The sequence below is a fragment of the Pongo abelii genome, chromosome 21 (assembly GCF_028885655.2).
Source record: "Pongo abelii isolate AG06213 chromosome 21, NHGRI_mPonAbe1-v2.0_pri, whole genome shotgun sequence".
In the NCBI taxonomy this organism is placed as follows: domain Eukaryota; kingdom Metazoa; phylum Chordata; class Mammalia; order Primates; family Hominidae; genus Pongo; species Pongo abelii.
In genome coordinates this window covers 37,892,255-37,916,879 of record NC_072006.2, presented here as the reverse complement: position 1 = coordinate 37,916,879, position 24,625 = coordinate 37,892,255, and the positions used below count along the sequence as shown (strand labels likewise).

At 49.8% G+C, this 24,625-nt stretch overlaps 1 protein-coding gene across 9 annotated transcripts in view; it reads right to left on the bottom strand.

Annotated features, from left to right (window-relative positions):
- The window catches only part of ZNF341 (zinc finger protein 341), a 60,144-nt gene extending 42,013 nt beyond the window's left edge, over window positions 1–18,131 (bottom strand). For 2 of the 9 annotated variants that reach the window (XM_024239129.3, XM_024239130.3), the window contains exons 1-4: window positions 17,911–18,131; window positions 8,995–9,105; window positions 4,716–4,912; window positions 1,230–1,379 (exon numbers count right to left, since the gene is read on the bottom strand). In XM_024239129.3, the coding sequence (XP_024094897.3) occupies window positions 1,230–1,379; window positions 4,716–4,912; window positions 8,995–9,105; window positions 17,911–17,941 (489 nt within the window). In that variant the 5' untranslated portion in view covers window positions 17,942–18,131. Of the gene's footprint in view, window positions 1–1,229; window positions 1,380–4,715; window positions 4,913–8,994; window positions 9,106–9,222; window positions 9,322–15,740; window positions 16,517–17,910 lie in introns of those variants that run through there. The other 7 variants (XM_063720611.1, XM_063720612.1, XM_063720613.1 and 4 more) reach the window with 6 other exon arrangements.
- Window positions 18,132–24,625: the final 6,494 nt, after the last annotated feature.

The window sequence follows — 24,625 nt, the reverse complement described above, 5'->3', positions numbered from 1 at the left end:
TCCTTTGGCCACAGATCCTTTTTGTATTGAAAAATCCTGGCCAGGTGCAGTAGCTCATATCTATAATCCCAGCACTTTGGGAGGCCAACACTGGAGGATCCCTTGAGCCAAGGAGTTCAAGATCAGCCTGGACAACAAAGGGAGATCGTCATCTCTACAAATTTTTTTTTTTAAATCCCAGGGAGCTACTGTGCATTTTCCATTTTTCTAATGGACATGGGACACTTGTTAAGAATAAAAACAAGGCCAGGTGCGGTGGCTCACACCTGTAATCCCAGCACTTTGGGCCAAGGAAGGTGGATCACCTGAGGTCATGAGTTTGAGACCAGCCTGACCAACACAGTGAAACCCCATCTCTACTAAAAATACAAAAATCAGCTGGGCGTGGTGGTGCACACCTGTAATCCCAGCTACTCAGGAGGTTGAGGCAGGAGAATTGCTTGAACCTGGGAGGTGGAAGTTGCAGGGAGCCAAGATCGTACCACTGTACTTCAGCCTGGGCAACAGAGCAAGACTCTGTCTCAAAAAAAAAAAAAAAAAAAAAGAACAAAAACAAAAGTCAGGCTGGGTGCAGTGGCTCATGCCTTTAATCCTGTAATCCCAGCACTTTGGGAGGCCAAGGTGGGAGGATCACCTGAGGTCAGGAGTTTGAGACCAGCCTGGCCAACATGGTGAAACCCCGTCTCCAATAAAAATACAAAAATTGGCTGGGCACAGTGGCTCACGCCTGTAATCCTAGCACTTTGGGAGGCCGAGGTGGGGGGCTCACCTGAGGTCAGGAGTTCGTGATCAGCCTGACCAACACGGAGAAAACCTTTCTCTACTAAAAATACAAAAAAAAATTCGCTGGCTGTGGTGCCACATGCCTGTAATCCCAGCTACTCAGGAGGCTGAGGCAGAAGAATCACTTGAACCCAGGAGGCAGAGGTTGCAGTGAGCCAAGATCGTGCCACTGCACTCCAGCCTGGGCAACAAAGTGAGACTCCATCTCAAAAAAAAAAGTCAAAATAGCTGCACTGTACTGACAAAGCCCCACATGTTCTGGGTCCCCATCTAGACATAGCAGCTTCCCCATCTATAGCAGAGCTGGACAAGGGAAAGCTGATAGCCTCCCTCAGCATCAGGGAGAGCTGGGGCCAGGCCCCCTTTATTCTACAAGATTCTGAATCTGCAAGAGTTAATGTATAGGTCTGGAATCAAGACCCTGTGAGAAGCCCACACCTTCTTACCTGCACAGGTGGGGGGCCCTGGGGCATGGGCTGGTCCAGGGATGTGAAGGCTGACATGGCAGACATGAGCACATCATCGCTCACCAAGATGTTCCCCTGCACCAGGGTCTGGATCAGTGGGGACGGGGGCACTGTGATGTATGTGGAGATCTGGACAGTGGGAGAGAGAGAATGAGTGAGAGAGAGAGAGGGAGAGACAGAGTGTGTGTGTGCGCATGTGTACGTGTGTGCATGTGTGGACATGTCAGGCTCTGTAAGTAAGCCGAGGGCATGGCACAAAAGACCCAGGTTCTGGAATCCCACAGACCTGGATTCCATTTCTACCTCTGCTGCTCCCTGCTGTGTGACCCTGGGCAAGTCACTCTACCTCTCTGTGCCTCCATTTAATCATCTACCGAATGAGGAGGATAAGACTGGGCACAGTGGCTCACAACTGTAATCCCAGCATTTTGGGAGGCTGAGGCAGGTGAATCACTTGAACCCAGGAGTTCAAGACCAGCCTGGGCAACATGGTGAAACCCTGTCTCTACAAGAAAAATACAAAAATTAGGTGTGGTTTTGCATGCAGCTGGTGTGGTTTTAGAGACTCTGTCTCTAAAAACAAACAAACAAAAACGGGAAAGAAAGAAAAAACAAATGAGGAGAATAACTCATATCTCTCTGCAAAGTACATACCCTATGACTCAGTAATAATACTTCCTTGTATCAGCCAGGCATGGTGGCTCACGCCTGTAATCCCAGCACTTTGGGAGGCTGAGGCAGGCAGATCACGAGGTCAAGAGATCGAGACCATCCTGGCCAACATGGTGAAACCCCATCTCTACTAAAAATACAAAAAGTAGCTAGGCGTGATGGTGCGCACCTGTAGTCCCAGCTACTCAGGAGGCTGAGGCAGGAGAACCGCTTGAACCTGGGAGATGGAGGTTGCAGTGAGCTGAGATTGCGCCACTGCACTCCAGCCTGGCAACAGAGTGAGACTCCATCTCAAGAGAAAAAAAAAACTTCCTTGTATCTATGCTAGAGAAACACTGAACACATGCCCACATGAAGTCCACAAGTATCTTAGGTCAAGAAGAATATCTGGTGTGGCACAGTGGCTCGTGCCTGTAATTCCAGCACTTTGGGAGGCCAAGGCAGGCGGATCACTTGAGGTCAGGAGTTCGAGACCAGCCTAGCCAACACAGTGAAACCCCATCTCCACTAAAAATACAAAAATTAGCCGGGCGTGGTGGCGGGTGTCTGTAGTCCCAACTACTCGGGAGGCTGAGGCAGAAGAATCACTTGAACCTGGCAGATGGAGGTTGCAGTGAGCTGAGACCAGCCTGAGTGACAGAGTAAGACTTTGTCTCAAAAAAAAAAAAAAAAAAAAAAGGTAAGAGGGGGTGAGGGGAATATTTTCTACTAGCAAAACTCACAGTCAAGCAGTGAGAAAAATGACTATGTTTTATGCCAGAAGATGCCTGTTTCAGTCTATATGTCCTATGGGTCTGGGGTGAATGCTTTCATTGTGATGGCAGAAATGATACCTATACAATGAATGAAGATAATGTTCTAAAGGGATAAGGAAAGAAAAGGAAGCCAGTTGAAAATCTGACCCCTTGACCTGGCATCCTGAGATATGCCCAGCCTCCTTTATGAGGGATCCTTTAGTCTCTCTATGAGCTCCCTATCCAGGGTGTCTTTGCTCCAGAACCATGTTTTCGGCTGAGGACTCTGGAAGCTTCCTCAGATGCCTCCAGCCTGGTCCTCTGCTCTGGCCTCTAGACTTCAAAATCTACATTGTCTACTTCGTCACTGCCTCCGTTTAAAGGTTGGCAGGCATCTCAACTTCAACGTGCCCAGTTGAACTCCTGACATCTCCCCAAAACCTTCTCCTCACAGCCTCCTCCCTTCAGTTAGTGGCAACTCTAAATCAGGAGTCCCCCGTGACCCTTCTTGATCTCACACTCCTCACCCAATCAATTCACAAGTTCTATCAGCAACATCTTCAAAGTATTTCTAAAATCTCACACTTTCTCACCACCTCCACTGCCAACATGTTGGTCAAGCTACCCACATCCACTGCCTGGATTTGCACCACAGCCCCTCAGTGGGTCTCCTGGCCTTCTCTCTCGCCCTCCCTCAAAACCTATTCTCTGTCCAGCAGCCAGAGTGACCTGATTAAAGTCACTATGTCCCTCCTTTGCTTGACAGCCTCCAATGGCTCTCATCTCATTCTCAGTAAAAGCCCCAGTGGCCGGGTGCGGTGGCTCACACCTGTTATCCCGGCACTTTGGGAGGCCGAGGCAGGGAGATCACAAGGTCAGGAGATCAAGAATATCTTGGCCAACATGGTGAAACCCCATCTCTACTAAAAATACAAAAATCAGCCAGGCGTGGTGGTGCACGCCTGTAGTCCCAGCTACTCTGGAGGCTGAGGCAGGAGAATCGCTTGAACCCAGGAGGCGGAGGTTGCAGTGAGCCGAGATCGTGCCACTGCACTGCATCCTGGGCAACAAGAGTGAAACTCCGTCTCAAAAAAAAAAAAAAAAAAAAAAAAAAAAAAAAAAAAAAGGCTGGGCACAGTGGCTCACGCCTGTAATCCCAGCACTTTGGGAGGTCGAGGCAGGCGGATCACAAGATCAGGAGATTGAGACCATCCTGGCTAACATGATGAAACCCCGTCTCTATTAAAAATACAAAAATTAGCCTGGTGTGGTGGTGGGCGCCTGTAGCCCAAGCTACTTGGGAGGCTGAGGCAGGAGAATGGTGTGAACCTGGGAGGCGGAGCTTGCGGTGAGCCGAGATGGCGCCACTGCACTCCAGCCTGGGTGACAGAGCAAGACTCCGTCTCAAAAAAAAAAAAAAAAAAGCCCCAGACCCTACACGATCTGCCAAGACCCTCCTGCTGCCTCTCCTAGCACCTCCCACCTTCCTACTTACTCACTCAATCCCAGCCACTCTCACCTCCTTGTAGTTCCTGGAACAAACCCAGCACACTCCTGCCTCAAGGCCTCTGCATCTGCTCATCCCTGCACCTGGCTCCCGCTTCCTTCCCCAAACCAGCCGCATAACTCATTCCCACACCTCCTTAGGTCTATCTGGTATGTTCTTCCTATTTATTTAAGTAACTGCAGAAATTATATACTGCTATTGTTTTAGATTTTAAAAATAATAATATATTATCTACTTACTATTCTACAATTTAATTTTTCATACAAAACTTTTTACCTGCTATATAGTATTCTTCCTGGTCACCTCTTCACAGAGCCCTTCCCCAGGCACCATAGACAATATGGCAAAACCTCCCATCCCCGTCTGGCATCCCCTATCTCTCGGCATTTAACATGCTGAAAACAGTACATGTGCACCATGCATTTTACCCTACTCCACAAGGGCAGGGACTTGGTCTGTCTTATCCACTGCTATAGCCCCAGTGCCCAGCACAGCACCTGAGAATGATAGGCCCTCAAAAAAGACATGTTGAATGAATGAATGAACAAATACCTGGCGATTGGCAGGAGTTGGGGCCTGCTGGACTGCTGTGGGTGCTGCCGAAGGTGTGTAGATGCTGTTGGTGGCCAGTGAGACTGTGGCCAGGGCAGGGGCATTCCCCTGGCACTGTTCCCGCTTGTGGGTCATAAACGCTGGCAGCGAGTTGAATTGCTTCTTACACTTCCCGCAGAGAAATACATCCTCGTCATCTGGGGTCATACCCGCAGGGTAGTGGGAAGAGGCCACAGACGAAGGTAAAGTAATGAAAAAAAAGCAAGACTATGTCAAGGGGCATCACAGTATGAGACAGGAGAACTGCGGCTGACCACAAGCAGCAATCTGGGAGGCATGCCGCGAATTGACATGCAGGTGTCAGCCATCAACTGTGTGCTTCCTGGGAGTTTTCGAAACCACACAGGTAGCCAGGCACAGTGGCTCATGCCTGTAATCCCAGCACTTTGCGAGGTCTTGGAGGGTGGATCACCTGAGGTCAGGAGTTCAAGACCAGCCTGGACAACATGGCGAAACCCCATCTCCACTAAAAATACAAAACTTAGCTGGGCGTGGTGGCGGGCGCCTGTAGTCCCAGCTACTCGGGAGGCTGAGGCAGGAGAATTGCTTGAACCCGGGAGGCAGAGGTTGCAGTGAGCCCAGATCGTGCCACTGCACTCCAGCCTAGGCAACAGAGAGAGACTCCATCTCAAAAAAAAGAAAAAAAAACACACAGGTTCCTGCAGGGATAGCCATATGCAGCCAGGTACCAATTAATTAGAAATCAAAAAACAGTAAAGTATGTTCACTACAAAGTTGAGAACTCCAGAATGTTTATCCTGTCTGAATTTATTCATCAGTCCCCAAATGAGCCACCTGATCATACTCCATGTCTTTGCATCCACTGTTCGCCCTGCCAGGCTGCCTCTCTGAGGACAACTTGTTCTGCAAGGCTCAGCTTGACTGTCACCTCTTCTGAGAAGTCTTTTATTCTTTTTCTTTCCTTTTCTTTTTTTCTTTTTTTTTTTTTTTTGAGAGAGAGTTTCACTCTTGTTGCCCAGGCTGGGGTGCAGTGGCGCAATCTCAGCTCTCTGCAACCTCCGCCTCCCATATTCATGCAATTCTCCTGCCTCAGCCACCTCAGTAGCTGGGATTACAGGCATGCGCCACCACGCCCGGCTAATTTTTGTATTTTTAGTAGAGACAGGGTTTCACCACGTTGGCCAGGCTGGTCTCGAACTTCCTGACCTCAAGTGATCCACTCATCTCAGCCTCCCAAAGTGCTGAGATTACAGGCATGAGCCACTGCACCGACCTCTCCAGGAAGTCTTTCTAAAGCCAGCGGCTATAGTTCCTTCCTCTGGCACACCCTGTCATATAACAGTTTTTCTTATCAACACCAGACTGTGAGTTCCCTAAGGGAAGGACATGTGTCTTATTTATCACCATAACTACAATATCTCCTGGACACAGAGGAGGCTCTCAATGGATGTTTGTTGAATGAATGAAAAACTAAATGAATGATTAACTACAGTGAACACCATCCATTGCTGAGGGCCTACCACAGCTATGCACTCACTGTGTCAAGCACCCAACATGTGGTAGCAGAAATGTCTAATTGTTATTCAATTCTAATTGTATCCTTTTTTATTTATTTATTTTTTTAAGAGATGGGTTGCCAGGCGAGGTGGCTCACACCTGTAATCCTAGCACTTTGGGAAGCCAAGGTGAGTGGATCACTTGAGATCAGGAATTCATGACCAGCCTGGCCAATATGGTGAAACCCCAGCTCTACTAAAAATACAAAATTAGCTGGGCATGGTGGCGCATGCCTGTAATCTCAGCTACTCAGGAGGCTAAGGCAGGAGAATCGCTTAAACCCAGGAGGTGGAGGTTGCAGTGAGCCAAGATCACGCCACTGCACTCCAGCCTGGGCAACAGAGCAAGACTCTGTCTCAAAAAAAAAAAAAAAAAAAAAATTGGGCAGGGCGCGGTGGCTCACGCCTGTAATCCCAGCACTTTGTGAGGCCAAGGCAGGCAGATCACCTCAGGTCACGAATCCGAGACCAGCCTGGCCAACATGGCGAAACCCCGTCTCTACCAAAAATACAAAAATTAGCCGGGTGTGGTGGCAGGTGCCTGTAGTCCCAGCTACTCAGGAGGCTGAAGCAGGAGAATCATTTGAACCCAGGAGACGGAGGTAGCAGTAAGCCAAGATCACACCATTGCACTCCAGCCTGGGCAACATGAGCAAAACTCCGTCTCAAAAAAAAAAAAAAAAAAAAAAGAGAGACAGGGTCCTGTTGCGTTGCCCAGGCTGCAGCACAGTGGCTATTCACAGGCATGATCACAGTGCACACCACTCTCAACTTGTATCCTTCTTATACAATAATACAAATTTCAGTGGTAAACATGGCTTCATAGTTAAATAATATATTTCCCAGGCTTCTCTGCAGCTAGGAATGTCATGTGACAGAATTCTCACCAATGGGACAACAATAGAACTGTACCGTATCTGCAACTTCCCCATAAAAGGAAAAGGAAAGGGCATGGACAGGGCACTGTGGCTCATGCCTGCAATCCCAGCACATTGGGAGGCTGAGGCGGGAGGATCACTTGAGCTCAGGAGTTCAAGACCAGCCTGGGCAGCACAGAGAGACCCTGTCTCTATTTTTTTTTTTTTTTAATTAAAGAGAAGTTTTTTGGCCAGGTATGGCAGTTCACACCTGTAATCTCTGCACTTTGGGAGGCTGAAGTGGGTGGATCACCTGAGGTCAGGAGTTCGAGACCAGCCGGGCCAACGTGATGAAATCCTGTCTGTACTTTGCCAGGCGGGGTGGCTCACGCCTGCAATCCCAGCACTTTGGGAGGCCGAGGTGGGTGATCACGAGGTCAGGGGGTTTGAGACCAGCCTGACCAACGTGGTGAAGCCCCATCTCTACTAAAAATACAAAAATTAGCTGGGCGTGGTGGCAGGCACCTGTAATCCCAGCTACTCAGGAGGCTGAGGCAGGAGGATTGCTTGAACCTGGGAGGCGGAGGTTGCAGTGAGCCGAGATCGTGCCACTGCACTCCAGCCTGGGTGACAGAGCGAGACTCCATCTCAAAAACAAAACAAAACAAAAGGAAGGGGTATGACTTCCACTTCCCTCTTTCTTCCCTTCATGTTGGCTGGAATGTGCCAATCAAAGTGGAAGCTAGAGCAGCCATCCTGGGCTGCAGCTTGAGGGCAGTAGAGCCACAGGAAAGAAGAAGTCTGAGTCTCACCATGCCCACCCCAAATGCCCAAATGCCCACCAGGACTTTGCGTAACACAGAAACAAACTTTAATCTTGTAGAAACCATGGTAAACTTCAACAGCTAGAACCAAATCCCAAGAACGCTCATAAGATTCCTATGAGGCAGAACAATTGTCCCCATTTTACAGGTGTAGGAATTGAACCACAGAGAAATTAACTCACTTGCCCAGGGTCACAGAGCTAAGAACTATAAGAACAATAATTCAAACCCAGCTATTTATCTCCCTGTCCCTAGTGTGAGTCCCAAGTACGCAAAAATGTTTGTGGAATGAATAAATGAACACAGTCTCACATAGAAACTTCCAAAAGAAGGTCCTTACAGGCCAGGTGCGGTGGCTCATGCAGGTAATCCCAGTACTTTAGGAGGCGGAGGTGAGCAGATCACCTTAGGTCAGGTGTTGAGATCAGCCTGGCCAACATGGTGAAACCCCATCTCTATTAAAAATACAAAAAATTAGCCAGGTGTGGTGGCGCACGCCTGTAATCCCAGCTACGCGGGAGGCTGAGGTATGAGAATTGCTTGAACCTAGGAGGTGGAGGTTGCAGTGAGCCAAGATCGTGCCCTGCACTCCAGCCTGGAGGACAGAGTAACACTCCATCTCAAAAAGAAAAAAAAAAAAAGAAGACCCTTACAGTCCTGGCCAGTAAACAGAAGCAATTCATGCTCAGCCTATTCTTTCCACAGAAGGGAGGCTGAATAATCACTTCCAGGGCAAAGGCACAGGCATTGTTGTCAGGCATTGGGGCCCTTAGCCATTCCCTGCATCATGATCCCATCTCCCCACATTTACTAAGCAATTGAGTGTAGTGTCCTCAGAGCTATGCAGAGAAAGCCATGAGCCCAAAGATCCAGGCTGGGAGGTGGGGGAGAGGGTTCAGACACCAGAGCATGTCCTGGGGACCACAGCAAGCATTTCACTCCCACAGCCCAGCACGAGCTCCACCTACTCTTTGCGGGGAGCCATTCACTCTCCCACCGGTGAACCTGAGCAGATACTCACCCAACGGCTGGATAGCAGGGGGCGCGTTGACACTCTGGCCTGTCGGATCAGGGACTGCTCCTTGGCCATCCAATAATGACTGGACAGCCAGAACGGTCTGATTGTCCATTCCTGAAAAAAGAAATGCAGCCTCTTTGGAAGGCAGGCCCAGCATCATGCTCTGACATCACCCTTACAAGCCAAACCCACGGCAAAACCCCTGTGGCGGCTGGGTACGGTGGCTCACACCTGTAATCCCAGCACCATGGGAGGCTAAGGCGGGAGGTCGCTTGAGTCCAGGAGTTTAAGACCATTCCAGGCAGTAACATAGTGAGACTCCACCTCTACAAAAAAATACAAAATTTAGGTAGGCTTGGTGGTGCATGCCTGTGGTCCCAGCTATTAGGGAGGCTGAGGCGAGAGGACTGCTTGAGCCTGGATGGTCAAGGGTACAGTGAGCCATGATCATGTCACCTCACTCCACTGTACTTGCTCTTGACAGAGCAAGACCCTGTCTCAAGCAAGACAAAACCCCATGGCAAGGATGGCCGGCTATGCCGCAATATACATTCTCTTCTATTTCCATTGTGAGAGAGCCCAAGATTTTGGGCTGGAAAGATGGCCCCCAAATAAAGGTTACACTTCCCAGGCTCTCTTACAGTTAGGGAATGGCTAAGTTCTGGCCAAAGGAATGTAAATGTGCTATGTGGCAGCTTCTGGAAAGTTTTCTTAAAACTGCCTGATATGTGACCCTCTTCTTTGTCCCATCCTCCTTTCCACTTTCCAGAATAAGAATATGGTGGTAGCAACTCAATCCACCATCCTGGATCATAAGGATAACCTTAGGATCGTAGGTTAAAAAGCTGGATGGAGCCAGGCGCGGTGGCTCACGCCTGTAATCCCAACACTCTGGGAGGCCAAGGCAGGCAGATCACCTGAGGTCAGGAGTTTGAGACCATCCTGGCCAACATGGTGAGACCCTGTCTCTACTAAAAATACAAAATTAGCTGGGCGTGGTGGTGTGTGCCTGTAATCCCAACTACTTGGGAGACTGAGGCAGGAGAATCGCTTGGACCCAGGAGGCAGAGGTTGCAGTGAGCCGAGATCGTGCCACTGCACTCCAGCCTGGGCAACAAGAGCGAAACTCTGTCTCAAAAAACAAAAGCTGGATAAATCCTGGGCCTCTGAGAACCTTGTAGAACACAGCCATCCTCCTATTCTAGACTGCCTTCCTCTGGACTTTCATGTGAAAGAAATAACCTTCCAGCCTGTTGAAGCCGCTGCGACGTGGGGCCTGTCTTACTCATGGCTGACTCTAATCCTAAGTGACAAAGTCCCTCCAGAAATCACGTTAGCCAGTCTTCCTCATGCACACCCCGCAAACCCCACAAATCTGTGTGCATGCAGGTGTCCTTGCCTTCCTTATTTCTCAATGTGTATCTGTCTTTTTTGTTCTGCAATAAACAATAGACTCTGAATTGGTGGCTGGGGGATCAAGAAACTGACTTCTTCCATGTTTTCCAATCAGTTATCACAGTTGAAGTTCACAGTAGTACACTGTCTGGCCATGTCACTAGCCAGATGACAGGCCTCCTCACATCTCAGTGGCCACCAAGGCACAATGCGCCGCTCCCAAAAGACCCAGATGGTGCCTCCTCTCTATGACCCCACAGCCGATGCTCTGCCTCCAACCTCTCAGCTCTTACCAGGATGTCTGCCCCAGCTTCTAACTGCAATGCAAATTGAAACCATCAGACCAGCTATCTCTGGCTGGGCCTGGTGGCTCATGCCTGTAATTCCAGCACTTTGGGAGGCAGGGGCGGGTGAATCACGACCTTAGGAATTCAAGACTAGCCTGGCCAAGATGGTGAAACCCCATTTCTACTAAAAATACAAAAATTAGCTGGGCATGGTGGTGGGTGCCCGTAATCCCAGCTACTAGGGAGGCTGAGGCAGAGAACTGCTTGAACCCGGGAGGCGGAGGCTGCAGTGAGCTGAGATAGCACCACTGCACTTCAGCTGGGTGACAGAGTGAGACTCCGTCTCAAAAACAAATAAAATAAAATAAAAAATTGAAACCATCAGCTCCTGCAGCCAAACTGAATCCATGCTTTCCCTTGTCACAATGCAGGCTGTGTCCCTCCTAACGCCGCCAGCGCAGCCCTCCCCTCCATCTCCTCCATCTCCTCCTGTTCTTCAGAAGCCACTCTCCACCAACTCTCACCACACTGTGCCTGGGAGCCATCCACAGCTATACATGATCAGTCTCTCCAGAGTGCCCTCCTGCAAACTCATGTTTCCATCTCTCCTCCCTTCAACAGCAAGTATCCCATGAGGGTCACCTACACCCTCTATCTCTTCTACCACCTTCCAGTTCTCCTCCCCAACTCTAGTGGGACTTAAGCCCTCCACCACCTGGAACCACCTTCGAAAAAGTTGCAAAGTGAGAAAATCATGACAGTGAAAGACACCTGACCTAACGAACCCCCATCTTGCCTTTAACCTCCAAACTGCCCTTAGTAATCCCTGGGCTTGGGCCAAGATAACTATGGGAGAAATTTAGTTTACAGTTTAAATGATAATAGCCCTTCCCCAAAACTAACCCTCTTTTGTAAAGCTAATGAAAGACCATGAGGTTAGGAGGATAAGAGGAGCCTAAATTCTGGTAAGGTGTAGACATAAATATTACCAGCCATTATTCCAGAGATCACAAGATTTGCAACTTCCCCAATTACTCCTGCAGATAATATTATTATCATTATTATTATTTTGAGATAGGATCTCCCTATGTTGCCCAGGACGGTCTCAAACTCTTGCGCTCAAGGGATCCTCCCACCTTGGCCTCCCAAAGTGCTGGGAATACAGGCATGAGCCACCATGCCTGGCCAACTTTTTTTTTTTTTTTTTTTGTGACGGAGTTTCACTCTTGTTGCCTAGGCTGGAATGCAATGGCGCAATCGTGGCTCACTGCAACCTGTCTCCCGGGTTCAAGCGACTCTCCTGCCTCAGCCTCCCGAGTAGCTGGGATTACAGGCATACGCCCCCATGCCTGGCTAATTTTGTATTTTTAGTAATGACAGGGTTTCTCCATGTTGGTCAGGCTGGTCTCGAACTCCTGACCTCAAGTGATCCACCTGCCTTGGCCTCCCAAAGTGCTGGGATTATAGGCGTGAGCCACCTCGCCTGGCCCCAACATCATTATTATAGAACCTAAGATTGGCCTTTTGAGATATCTTTTCACATTTTTGCATTTCTGACAACCAATGGCTCCACCCAGACCCACCAATGAGTCCTGCAGCCCCACCCAGAAGCAGACTCTGCATGTAGGAGGACCATTTTCCATAACCCTATGATTGCACTCCCAACCAATCAGCGGCACCCATTCCCTTGTCCCCCAAACTATCCTTGAAAAAACCTAGTGTCTGGCCAGGCATGGTGGCTCACGCCTGTAATCCCAGCATTTTGGGAGGCTGAGGTGGGCAGATCATGAGGTGAGGAGATCGAGACCATCCTGGCTAACATGGTGAAACCCCATCTCTACTAAAAATATAAAAAATTAGCTGGGCATGGTGGCAGGTCCCTGTAGTCCCAGCTACTCAGAAGGCTGAGGCAGGAGAATGGCGTGAACCCAGGAGGCGGAGGTTGCAGTGAGCTGCGATTGCGCCATTGCACTCCAGCCTGGGCAACAGAGCAAGACTACATCTCAAAAAATAAAAATAATAATAATAATAATAATAATAAACCTAGTCTCTGAATTTTCTAGGAGGCTGATTTGAGTAATAACACAATTCCAGTCTCCTGTTCAGCTGGCTCTGTGTGAATTTAACTTTTTCTCTATCGCATTTCCCCTGTCTTGATAAATTGGCTGTATCTGGGCAGCAGGCAAAATGAACCCATTGGATGGTTACAGTTCCACCAAAACACTTTCCCCATCATCACCAAAGACCATCTGGCAGCACCTGCCACTCCCTGAAACACTCTGTTCTTGGCTCCAGGGCACAGCCTCCCTGGGTCTTCTCTACCTTTCTGTGCCTCCTTTACTCTCTTCTCCTGGCCACCCCCTAAGTGTTTCCATTTTGAGGAAACACTTTGTCCTTTGTTCCTTTGTCTGGACTCTGTCTCCTCTGCCTCTCATGCTGTCCCTGGGCAGTCTCACTCACTCCAGTCTACTTCCTTCCAATATCTGGAGTTTCAAGCCTGGGGTTCAAGCTCTCCTGAACAAGCTTCAGTGAATCTTCTACCATTTTATGCAAAATTGTGAGTGTTTTAGCATTTGTGTGCAAATCTGTATACAAATGTTCATAGCACTTTTAGGTATAATAGTAAAAAATTTAGCCTGGGCAACATGGTGAAACCCCGTCCCTACTAAAAATAGAAAAAATTAGCCAGGTGTGGAGGCATGCACCTGTAGTCCCAGCTACTCGGGAGGCTGAGGCAGGAGAATTGCTTGAACTTTGGATGTGGAGGTTGCAGTGAGCCAAGATCATGCCACTGCACTCCAGCCTGGGCAACAGTGAACACTTTGAGATGGAATCTCCCCATGTTGCCCAGGTGAAAACCTGGTGGTCTTTCAACAGCTTTACAAAGGCAGTTTAGTTTTGGGGAAGGGCTATTATCATTTAAACTGTAAATTAAATTTCTGCCGAAGTTAGCTTGGCCCAAGCCCAGGGATGACTAAGGGCAGTTTGGAGGTTAAAGGCAAGGTGGGGATTGGTTAGGTCAGGCATCTTTCTCTGTCATCATTTTCTCACTGTTACAATTTTTGCAGAGGCAGTTTCAGAATGGTGGGGGGCTTAAGCCCCACTAGAGTGGGGGAGGAAGGCCAGAAGGTAGTAGAGGGTGTAGGAAATGGTTCAGAAGAACATCTGAACTGTTTCCAGTTTTTACTTTTTTTTTTGAGACACGGTCTAAAAAAAAATAGTAAAAACTGGAAACAGTTCATATGTTCTTCAGTGAGTGAATGGTTAAATGGTGGAATAGCCATACTATGGAATACTACTAAGCAATAAAAAGGAACAAACTATTGCTATACACAACAACTTGGATGAATCGCTAGGGAATTATGATGGGTGAAAAAAGCCCATCTCAATGGTATACACTTTATGATTTCATTTATATAGCATTCTTGAAATCACAAAATTTTACAAATGGAGACAGATCAGTGGTTGCCAGGCATCAAGGATGGTGGGAGAAGGGGAGGATTTAGGGTGTGGCTATAAAAGGGCAACTCCTTGGAGTGATGCCCCTGTTCTGTATGTTGACTGGTGGTAACACACTGTAGTTTTGCAAAATGTTACACCAGGGGAAATGGGGTCAAGGACACGTGGGATCTCTCTTTATTATTTCCCACAACTGCATGTGAATCTACAGAAAAAGTGATTTCAAAATAAAAAAATGTAAACAAATGCAGGGTGGGTACATCCTAACACTTTGGGAAGTCAAAGCAGGAGGATTGCTTGATGCTAGGAGTTCAAGGTCAACCTGGGCAACATAGCAAGACCTCATCTCTAGAAAATTTAAAAAACTGGCTGGGTGTCCTGGCATGCACCTATAGCTACCTGGGAGGCTGAGGTGGGAGGATCACTTGAGCCCAGGAGTTTGAGGCTGCAGTGAGCTATGAATGCACTACTGCACTCCACCTTTGGAGATAGAGTGAGATCCTGTCTCTACAAATAAAAATAAAAAAGGCTGGCTGGACACAGTGCCTCATGCCTGTAATCCCATCACTTTGGAGGCTGAGGCGGGTGGATCACTTGAGGTCAAGAGTTCGAGAGCAGCCTGGCCAACATGGTGAAACCCCGTCTCTACTAAAAATACAAAATTAGTCAGGCATGGTGGTAAGTGCCTGTAATCCCAGCTACTCGAGAGGCTGAGGCAGGAGAATCGCTTGAACCCGGGAGGCAGAGGTCGCAGTGAGCCAAGATCGCACCACTCCAGTCCAGCTTGGGTGACAGAGTGAGACTGTCACAAAAAAATAAAAAATTAAGTTAAATTAAATTAAAAAGGCAGCCTGGGCCAGGCTCAGTGGCTCATGCCTGTAATCCCAGCACTTTGGGAGGCAGAGATGGGTGGATCACTTGAGGTCAGGAGTTTGAGACCAGCCTGGCCAAACTGGTGAAACCCCCTTCTCTATTAAAAATACAAAAATTAGCCAGACGTGGTGGCATGCGCCTGTAGTCTCAGCTATTTGGGAGGCTGAGGTACAAGAATCACTTGAACCCAGGAGGTGGAGGCTGCATTGAGCCAAGATTGCACTGCTGCACTTCAGCCTGGGAGACAGTGTGAGACCCTGTCTCAAAAACAAAAAAAGGCAGCCTGTGTAAAACTGAACTCGAATTAAATGTCATTCTCCACCCCAAAGTTTGTTCTTCCAGTAATCCTCATCAAGAACAGGGCACCAAGGCACCCTCTGGGGCGGCACCCCTTGGGTCTTCCCTCAACCCACTGCTCCCCCTCCCCACTCCCCATTTCTGGTTCTTCAGCAAGTCTAGCCTATTCTGCCTCCCCAATACATCTCAAATAAACTTTCTTTCCATCCCCACAGTTGTTTCCCAGCCCAGTTCTCTGCTGTACAACCTCAGCAGCCTCCACCCCGAGCCCCTACTGCCACTCTGGCCCCCTCCAGTCTGTTCCAGAGCAGCTAGGGTGAACTTTATAAAACATACATCACATTGTGCTGCTCCCCTGCTGAAAACCTTTTGTTAGCTCCACACTGATCCCAAGATAAAGTTCAGCTGCTCCATCAAACCCCATCTCTAGCAGCTCACCCACACCGAGCTTCTGTGAATCCCAGGAGACCTTTCTCCCCAGGGCTTTGAAAATGCAGTTCCCGCTGCCTGGGCCATTCTCATGCTCTCCTCCCCTAGATCTCCAAAGTCCTGCTGCCTTTCTTCACCCAACATGCATCCCACTGTCCTAGGAACTGATTTCTCTTTAACTGTCTTCATTACTCAATACACAAACACATTCTTGCAGTAAAAATTCAAACAATGAGGAAGTCCAAACAGCCTAAAGAGAAAGTAAGCCTCACCCCATTCTACTGGCCTCTGGGAGGGAACTACCACTGACCTTGGCCTTCCTGATCCACCACCTCCTGCTTATGTTATTCACAGTAGGAATGGCCAGCTGAGGTCATCTTATTCTACATGACCTTTTCCATAATTCTATAATTTCTATAATTGCTTGTTTTATAATTTCTCTCCTCCACCAGACTGCAGGGCAGAGACTACAGGGAGGGTCTGGCTCAGTCAGTCTTCTGAATCGGAACCCCACTAGATGGAGACAGGGCTACCCCGTCCCCCATTTCCTGGTGCGAATTGTGATCCTTCAAGAAGTGAAGGGAGTCCTGGAGCAGTCGCTCACGCCTGTAATCCCAGCACTTTGGGAGGCTGAGGTGGGCATATCACTTGAGGCCAGGAGTTCAAGACCAATCTGGCCAACATGGTGAAACTCCGTCTCTATTAAAAATACAAAAAAAATGGCCAGGTGCGGTGGCTCACGCCTGTAATCCCAGCACTTTGGGAGGCCGAGGCGGGCGGATCACGAGGTCACGAGATCGAGACCATCCTCACTAACACGGCGAAACCCCGTCTCTACTAAAAATACAAAAAAAAATTAGCCGGGCGTGGTGGCGGATGCCTGTAGTCCCAGCTGCTCGCGAGGCTGAGGCAGAAGAATGGCGTTAACCCCGGGAGGCGGAGGTTGCAGTGAGCCGAGATCGCTCCGCTGCACTCCAGCCTGGGCAACAGAGCAAGACTCTGTCTCAAAAAAAAAAAAAAAGGGAAATTAGCCGGGTGTGGTGGTGCACGCCTGTAGTCCCAGCTACTCAGGAGGCGGAAGCACGAGAATCGCTCAAACCTGGGAGGGGGAGGTTGCAGTGAGCCGAGATCGCGCCACTGCACTCCAGCCTGGGCGACAGAGTGAGACTCCGTCTAAAAAAGTGCAGGGAGTGGCTGAGATCTCCTAGGAAGCTGCAGGACTCAAAGCTTCAGCTTCATCCCGCCAGTCCAGTACTTCGAGTTTGCACCCTATCTGTATACTCATCTCATCCCACTCCTCCAAGACCATTCTTGGTCTGTATTTCCCACAATATCTATTTTGCGCCATGGCCCGGAGTCGCTAAGGCTGCCCTTCCTCCCCGACGCCCAGCAGATGCACACATGGAGGTGCTCAGTGTTTGCTGTCTCCAGAGCCCACAGTTTTGAGCCTGAGCACCAACCCCATCCCAGGTTCTTGCAGAGCACGGAACAGTCCGTCGGCACCCAGCGTTTGCTGGCCTGGGTCTGGGAGCACCGCGTCCCGGCCGGGCACACCGCGCCAGCACCCACGGTGTCAGTTTAATTCGTAAAACTGCACTGGCCACGGTGCACACTACAGACGCCAGGTGTTTGCTGGCTTGGGTCCCTAAGCTCTGAGTACAGGCTGTGCACACAGGTGGCGCCTCTGCTGCTGTGGTCTGATTTTGAGACTACGTCCTAGCACGAGGCATACAGTCCGCTCCGCAGAAGTTCTTCGTGGTCAGGCCGCCGAGGCCCTCCTGCCCGCAGCTGCGACCGCACCCCCGTCCCGGTCCCCGCGCGCCGCCGAGCCGCCTCCCTGGCCGCGGCTGTTCCAGACCGCCCCGCCGTCGCCTCCCGCGCGGTTCCCCGCAGGGAGCCCCTCCCGCGCCCGCCCGAGGCCGCACAGGCTGGCGCTGTTCCGTGCCCGAGCCCCCTCCCCGCCGGCCCGGCTCTCGCCGGCTGTTCCGGCCCCGGAGCTCCCCCGCCGGGCCTCGGATCCCGCGCTGTTCCCGCCCGCGCCCCCCCGCCCCGCGGCTGTTCCGGCCCCGGCGCCCTCCGCCCCGCGGCCGCCGCGCGCCCTAGGCCGGGCGCTGCGAGGGCGCGGCGGGAGGGGGCGCAGCGCGGAACAGCCGCCTCCCCCGGCCCCGCCGCCGCTCACCCTCCAGGGCCTCAAAGATCGCCTGCGCCATCTTGGAGCCGCCGCCGTCGCCGCCACGGGAGCCGAAGCCCGGCTACGCGAGCATTGTGGGAGCCGCGGCGGCTGAGTTGGGGCCGCCAGGGGGCGCCCAGGAGCCGCCGCCGAGCCCCCAGCCCTGGAAACCCAACCTAGGCTCGCGGGACCCCAGCATCCCTGGGCTGCCCTGGCTCCACTCGATAACCCAGTCACCGGGCCACCGAGTGTGGACCCCGCCTCACTTGAACGTCCAAGTCTACACCGACCTTATATCCGCCGCACACGCGGAACTTCCCACCCCTATTATCTAAATCCACATCCCCATCTCGCCGGACCGTACCCCCCAACTCTGACACGGAATCCCCCATTCCCACAGCACGTGAGTCCTCCAGGTCTGCAGCACGAACCCCATTTCCGCTGAGCACAGTATACCCCGACTCTGCAACAAACCATGACCCCTATCCCACCTCACCCAGACCACCCAACTGTCACAGGGATCTCCAAACTGTGCAACATAGATTCCCATCCCTCATCCCCTATTAGAGACTTCCCGCCCCTACTACCCCGCTCAACTCTGCCTGTTGGGAGCCTGCCTCAGCCTCCAGAGTAGCGGGGACTACCGGCACACGCCACCATGTCCTGCTAATTTTTATTTTTATTTTTTGTAGAGATCAGGGTCTCACTATTTTGTCCAGGCTGGTGTCAACTTCTGGCCTCCAGCGATCCTCACGTCTCGGCCTCCCAAAGCACTGGGATTACAGGCGTGGGTCTCCGTGCTGGGGATCCCATTATCTCTTAAGTAACTCCATCTCTTCACCCTCCATCCCTGCTTGTCCAGACCCCATTTCTGTCACATAAACCCCCAACACCCACCCCAGCCACTCCTAGCCCAGCCTCCGAGGGGTCCTATCCAGGTCGCACAGAATGAGAGGTGCTCCTCACTGGGACTTCTCCCCGACATACAGACCCCTCTCATCTTCATTCATCCTCCATCAACTGCTTAGTAACGGCCTTATATGCACCAAGTCCCGTAATAGCTCTAGAGACACGGTGGTCCTTTCCCATGGAGTTAGAGGTGGGAAAAAAGACCAACATCAGGCCGGGCGCGGTGGCTCACGCCTGTAATCCCAGCACTTTGGGAGGCCGAGGCAGGTGGATCACGAGGTCAGGAGTTCAAGACCATCCTGGCCAAACTAGTGAAACCCCGTCTCTACTAAAATTATAAAAATTATCTGGGCATGGTGGCACGTGCCTGTAATCCCAGCTACTTGGGAGGCTGAGGCAGGAGAATTGCTTGAACCAGGGAGTCAGAGGTTGCAGTGAGCCGAGATCGTACCACAGACTCCAGCCTGGCAACACAGCAAGAGTCTGTCTCAAAAAAAAAAAAAAAGACCGACATTAAATCTTAAAGGCTATTTAATTACAATGTGTATGCCGGCCACAGTGGTTCACACCTGTAATCCCAGCACTTTGGAAGGCTGAGGCTGGAGGATCACTTGCATCCAGGAGTTTGAGACCTGTCTGGGCAACATAGTGAGACCCCGTCTCAACAACAACAACAAAAGTCGCTGGGCATGGTGGTTTGCACTTGAGTACCAGCTACTCAGGAGGCTGAGGCAGGAGAATTGCTTAAGCCTAGGAAGTAGAGGCTGCAGTGGGCTATGATCCCACCACTGCACTCAAGCCTAGGCAACAGAGTGAGACCCTTTCTCAATAATCATAATGTGTGATAGTGGTTTCAGAGTACCCTTGGGCAACAAGCAAGAGTTTAGGGAGTGTATAGAGGGGAGGGGGAAACCAAGGAAGGGGCTATCGTTAAAGAAAAAATTAGGCCGGGCACAGTGGCTCACGCCTGTAATCCCAGCACTTTGGGAGGCCAAGGCGGGCAGATCACCTGAAATCAGGAGTTCGAGACCAGCCTGACCAACCCCGTCTCTACTTAAAAAAAAAAAATACAAACTTAGGTGGGCATGATGGCACATGCCTGTAATCCCAGCTACTCAGGAGGCTGAGGCAGGAGAATCGCTTGAACCCGGGAGGCGAAGGTTGCGGTGAGCCGAGATCACGCCACTGCACTCCAGCCTGGGCAACAAGAGCAAAACTCCATCTCAAATTTAAAAAAAAAAAAAAAGAAAAAAGTATTTACCTGGGTGTGGTGGCTCCTCAGTAATCCCACCACTTTGGGAGGCTGAGGTGGCAGGAGGATCGCTTGAGCCCAGAAGTTGGAGACCAGCCCAGGTAACATAGTCAGACCCGCATCTCCACAAATGATTTTTAAAAATATTAGCCAGGTGTGTGGCACGTGCCTATAATCCCAGCTACTAGGGATGCTGAGGTGAGAGGATTTCTTGAGCCTGGGAAGTCAAAGCTGCAGTGAGCCGTGATCATGTCACTGCATGCCAGCCCGGGTGACAGAATGAGACCCTGTCTCAAAAAAAAAAAAGAAAAAAAATTGTTCAATGATCTTTGCTAAAACACAAACACAATAAGGAAGACTTTATTCAGAACTACTGTGATAGGTACCACTACAAAGGGGCCTTGCAGTGGGGGAGAGAGACTGGGCTCAACTCTAAATACAGCATAGGGGAATTTATAGCCGAGGAACATCATGGAGGCTGGGGGTAGGGAGGTCAGTTGATAGAAAATTACCAAGAGGAAACATCGGGGGTAAGGGGAATTCTGGCTAAACCGACCTAACAGGATTCTCGCTGAAGATGGACGAGGGTAATCAACATCACCTAGGAGATGGTGACAGATGAGGAACCTGATCAGATATCTAGGATGATTAGATATTAAGGATGGGGGTTCCTGCTAAACTGACTTAAAGCATTCTTTGTGAAAACTAGATTTTACAAGGAAGTGCACACGTGGGCCTAGCAGAAGATTCCAAAGTCTGACCAAGCAGTTAGAGCAAGCAAAGAATCTTTGTCACCATCAATCATGAATCTCTCCCATGATCATGGCCACATCCTCATACAACGGGACCACCATGGATTGGACTCTAAATGTTCTCATTGGTTTTACTAAAATATCTATTTTAGCCTCAGCTAAATAAATAACAAACATCATAATTTTCATTTTCTTGTATTCACTATGTAGCTCCTACAATTAAAAGTTATTTGTTTGCAGCTGGGCATGGTGGCTCACTGCTCTAAGCCTAGCACTTTGAGAGGCCAAGGCAGGAGGACTGCATGAGCCCAGGAGTTTGAGACCTCTGAACTACAATTTTTTAAAATTGTTTTTTCAAAGTTCCTCTCCCCTTGGGGAACCCTGCTAGCCACTGTTCCTGACAAGTTGTCTCTGTGGAGACAAAAGTGATTCCATCTTGGATGCTAATCCCCCCATGTTGACTTCTTATTAACCCCAGTCCCGTGAATGCCTCCTGATTCCTACTTTATTTACTGTCGCTAGTCAGCCTGATGTTATTGCACAAATTATAAGCTATATGCCGCCCTGATGTTATTGCATAAATTATAAGCTATGAAACATACAGCATTCTTGTCTGCTCTGGAAGTTTCCTTTAATTGTCTTGCAGAGAGCACTTAAAACTCTTTCCCTGTGAAATATAAGCCCTAAGTCTGGGGGTAACAGAGGGAGAGATCTCTCTGTCTTGCTGCCGCCCAAGCCCATGCTGCTTTTAAGGTCCCCCATTAAAACACCCTTTACTGACAAACTGAATTTGTCTGCCTCATTCCTTGGTTTTTTGGCTCCATTGGCATTTGGGGACCACTTTGTATATATGGCCCTTTCACAGAATAGCCTCACAGACTCTCTGCCTATTCACCCCCTCAAGGCCCATTTCTGCCAGTGAACTCCCTGTACTTCGCTGAACACTACCCCTGTGCACACCACTGCTACCCCGTTACCTCCATTTCCCTTCCCATTCCTTCCTGCACAGTGAGCCCTGAGCAAATGTTCCCCACAGAAAACCCACCCTGCCAGGGGCAGTGGCTCAAGCCTGTCATCCCAGCATTTAGGGAGGCAGAGGCTGGAGGATCGCTTGAGCCTAGGAGTTCAAGACCAGCTGGGGCAACATAGTGAGACCCCATTCTCCACAAAAAGGAGAAAAAAAAAAAGAGAAAATCCACTCTTCTCCAAGACACCACACCCTACCTCCCTTCCTGGGAATCTTGAAGGGCACACCCCAAGCTGTAAGTGCCCCCTTCCATTGCCTCGCTGGCAGGGTAAAGTCAGGGTTCCTTCCTCCCTGTCTCTAACATGCTCACTGATCCAATGGCCTCAGATTCTCCCCTCTCCCCTGCAAGTTTCTCAGTATAACTATTCTTTGTTTGTCTGCATCACCAAAGCCTGCAAAGTATACCTATTGTTTTTGTTTTATTTATTTATTTATTTATTTATTATTTTTTGTTTTTTGAGACAGAGTCATGTTGTGCTGCCCAGGCTGGAATGCAGTGGCCAATCTCTGCTCATTGCAACCTCCACCTCCCGGGTTCAAGAGATTCTCATGCCTCAGCCTCTTGAGTAGCTTGGACTACAGGCACCTGCCACCATGCCCGGCTAATTTTTGTATTTTTTGCAGGCACAGTGTTTCACCATGTTGGCCAGGCTGGCCTCAAACTCCTGAGCTCAGGCAATTGCCCGCTTCAGCTTCCCAAAGTGCTGGGATTACAGGCGTGAGCCACCATGCCTGGCCTGTTTTAGTTTTATTATTCAAATAAGAAATGAATACGTTCACATTTATTTGATTACTTTCAAAATATTTGTTGAGCACCTACTGTGTGCTAGACACAGTTCTAGATGCTGGGGATGCAGGCATGAACCAAAAGACAAAAATCCTTGCCTTCATGGAGTCTTAGTCTAGCTAGGTGAGATGGGCTGTAAACAAGGGGAAAAAAAAGAGAGAGAAAGAGAGAAATTTTCTATGACTTTAAATACTTTTTTTCTGGAAGGAGGGGAAGCTACTTTTAGACAGAATGGTCAGGGGGAGTCTGTCTGAGGAAGTAGACCTGAGAAATGAGCTGGAGTCAGCAGTGTGAAAAAACAGAAAGGCAGAGAGACCAACAAGTGCAAAGGCCCTGAGGCCAAAATGAAAAGAGGCCAAGAACTGAAAAGGGGCAGCCAAGGGTAATAAGCGATGTATGGGTAGAGGGAGATGAGGATGGAGAGATGGACTGGGCCACAGGAGGGTGGAGGTTTTATTCTGAGGGTGATGAGAGGCACTGGACAGTAAAAGATTCACCAACACAAGCCTTGGCAGCTTCCCATATATTTCCTTTTTTTTTTTTTTTTTTTTTGAGACGGAGTCTTGCTCTGTTGCCCAGGCTGGAGTGCAGTGGCACGATCTCGGGTCACTGCAAGCTCCGCCTCTCGGGTTCACACCATTCTCCTCCCTCAGCCTCCCAAGTAGCTGGGACTATAGGCACCCGCCACCATGCCTGGCTAATTTTTTATATTTTTAGTGGAGACAGGGTTTCACTATGTGAGTCAGGATGGTCTCAATCTCCTGACCTTGTGATCCACCCACTTCGGCCTCCCAAAGTGCTGGGATTACAGGTGTGAGCCACTGCACCCGGCCAGCTTCCCATATATTTCCATACCACCAGGTGCATATGCAGAGTAGATTTTCATCTATGCTGTTGCATAGATGCATATTGCATATGCTGTTCTTTCCTGGTGAAACGCCTAGAACAATAGGAGCTTGGCCAGGCGCCGTGGCTCACACCTGTAATCCCAGCACTTTGGGAGGCCCAGGTGGGCAGATCACCTGAGGTCAGGAGTTCAAGACCAGACAAGACTCTTGTCTCAAACCATGTCTCTACTAAAAATACAAAAATTAGCCAGCCATGATGGCGCATGCCTGTAATCCCAGTTACTTGGGAGGCTGGGGCAGGAGAATCACTTGAACCCAAGAGGCAGAGGTTGCAGCAAGCTGAGATATGAGCTACATATGCCTGTAGTATACCTGTTGTCTCAGCTACTTGTAGCCGAGATCTGGGCTACAGAGCAAGACTTCATCTCAAAAAAGAACCCTCCCACCACCCCCACACACACAAATTGGACCCCAGGGCTTGGCACAGAGGCAACTTGGGAAATGCTTGACTGAAGGCTTCACCGATGGAACAACTGAATGAGTTTCAGGGAGGTAAAGCCCCGCCTCTGGCAGCCTCCCCAGTCAGGCTGCCCCCGCTCCAAACTTTCCATCCCTTACTGGCATCTCTTCATCCACCAAACACTTATCAGTCACATGTCCAGTTCCCTTGGGGCTACCTGGTTGGCACCGAACAGAATCCAATCACAGCTTAGAGGCTCCTGGGGTAGGTAATGTAATAATTCCAGGCAAGGGGTCAAGCAGGGAGGAGGGAGAGTGGGAAATGTCCAGTGTCCCACTTCACAGTGAGTGCTCCAGCCACCCCAGAAAAATTAACTTCTGTATGGGGAGGGAAGAATCTCATGCTTAAATCAGACTCCCAGCTACAATGGGAAGAATGTGCCGACACACAAGGCAATGCTTGGTCCTGACATCTTGTTAGGTTGGTTGGTGTTGGTGGTAAGCAGCAAAGCATGTGGCTGTTATGGATTGAATTGTGTCTTCCCCACAAAATTCATATGTTGATGTGCTGGCCCCTAGTACCTCAGAATGTAACTGTAACCTGAGTCTTTAAAGAGCTAATTAAGGGGCCGGGTGCGATGGCTCACGCTTGTAATCCCAGCACTTTGGGAGGCTGAGGTGGGCCTTGGA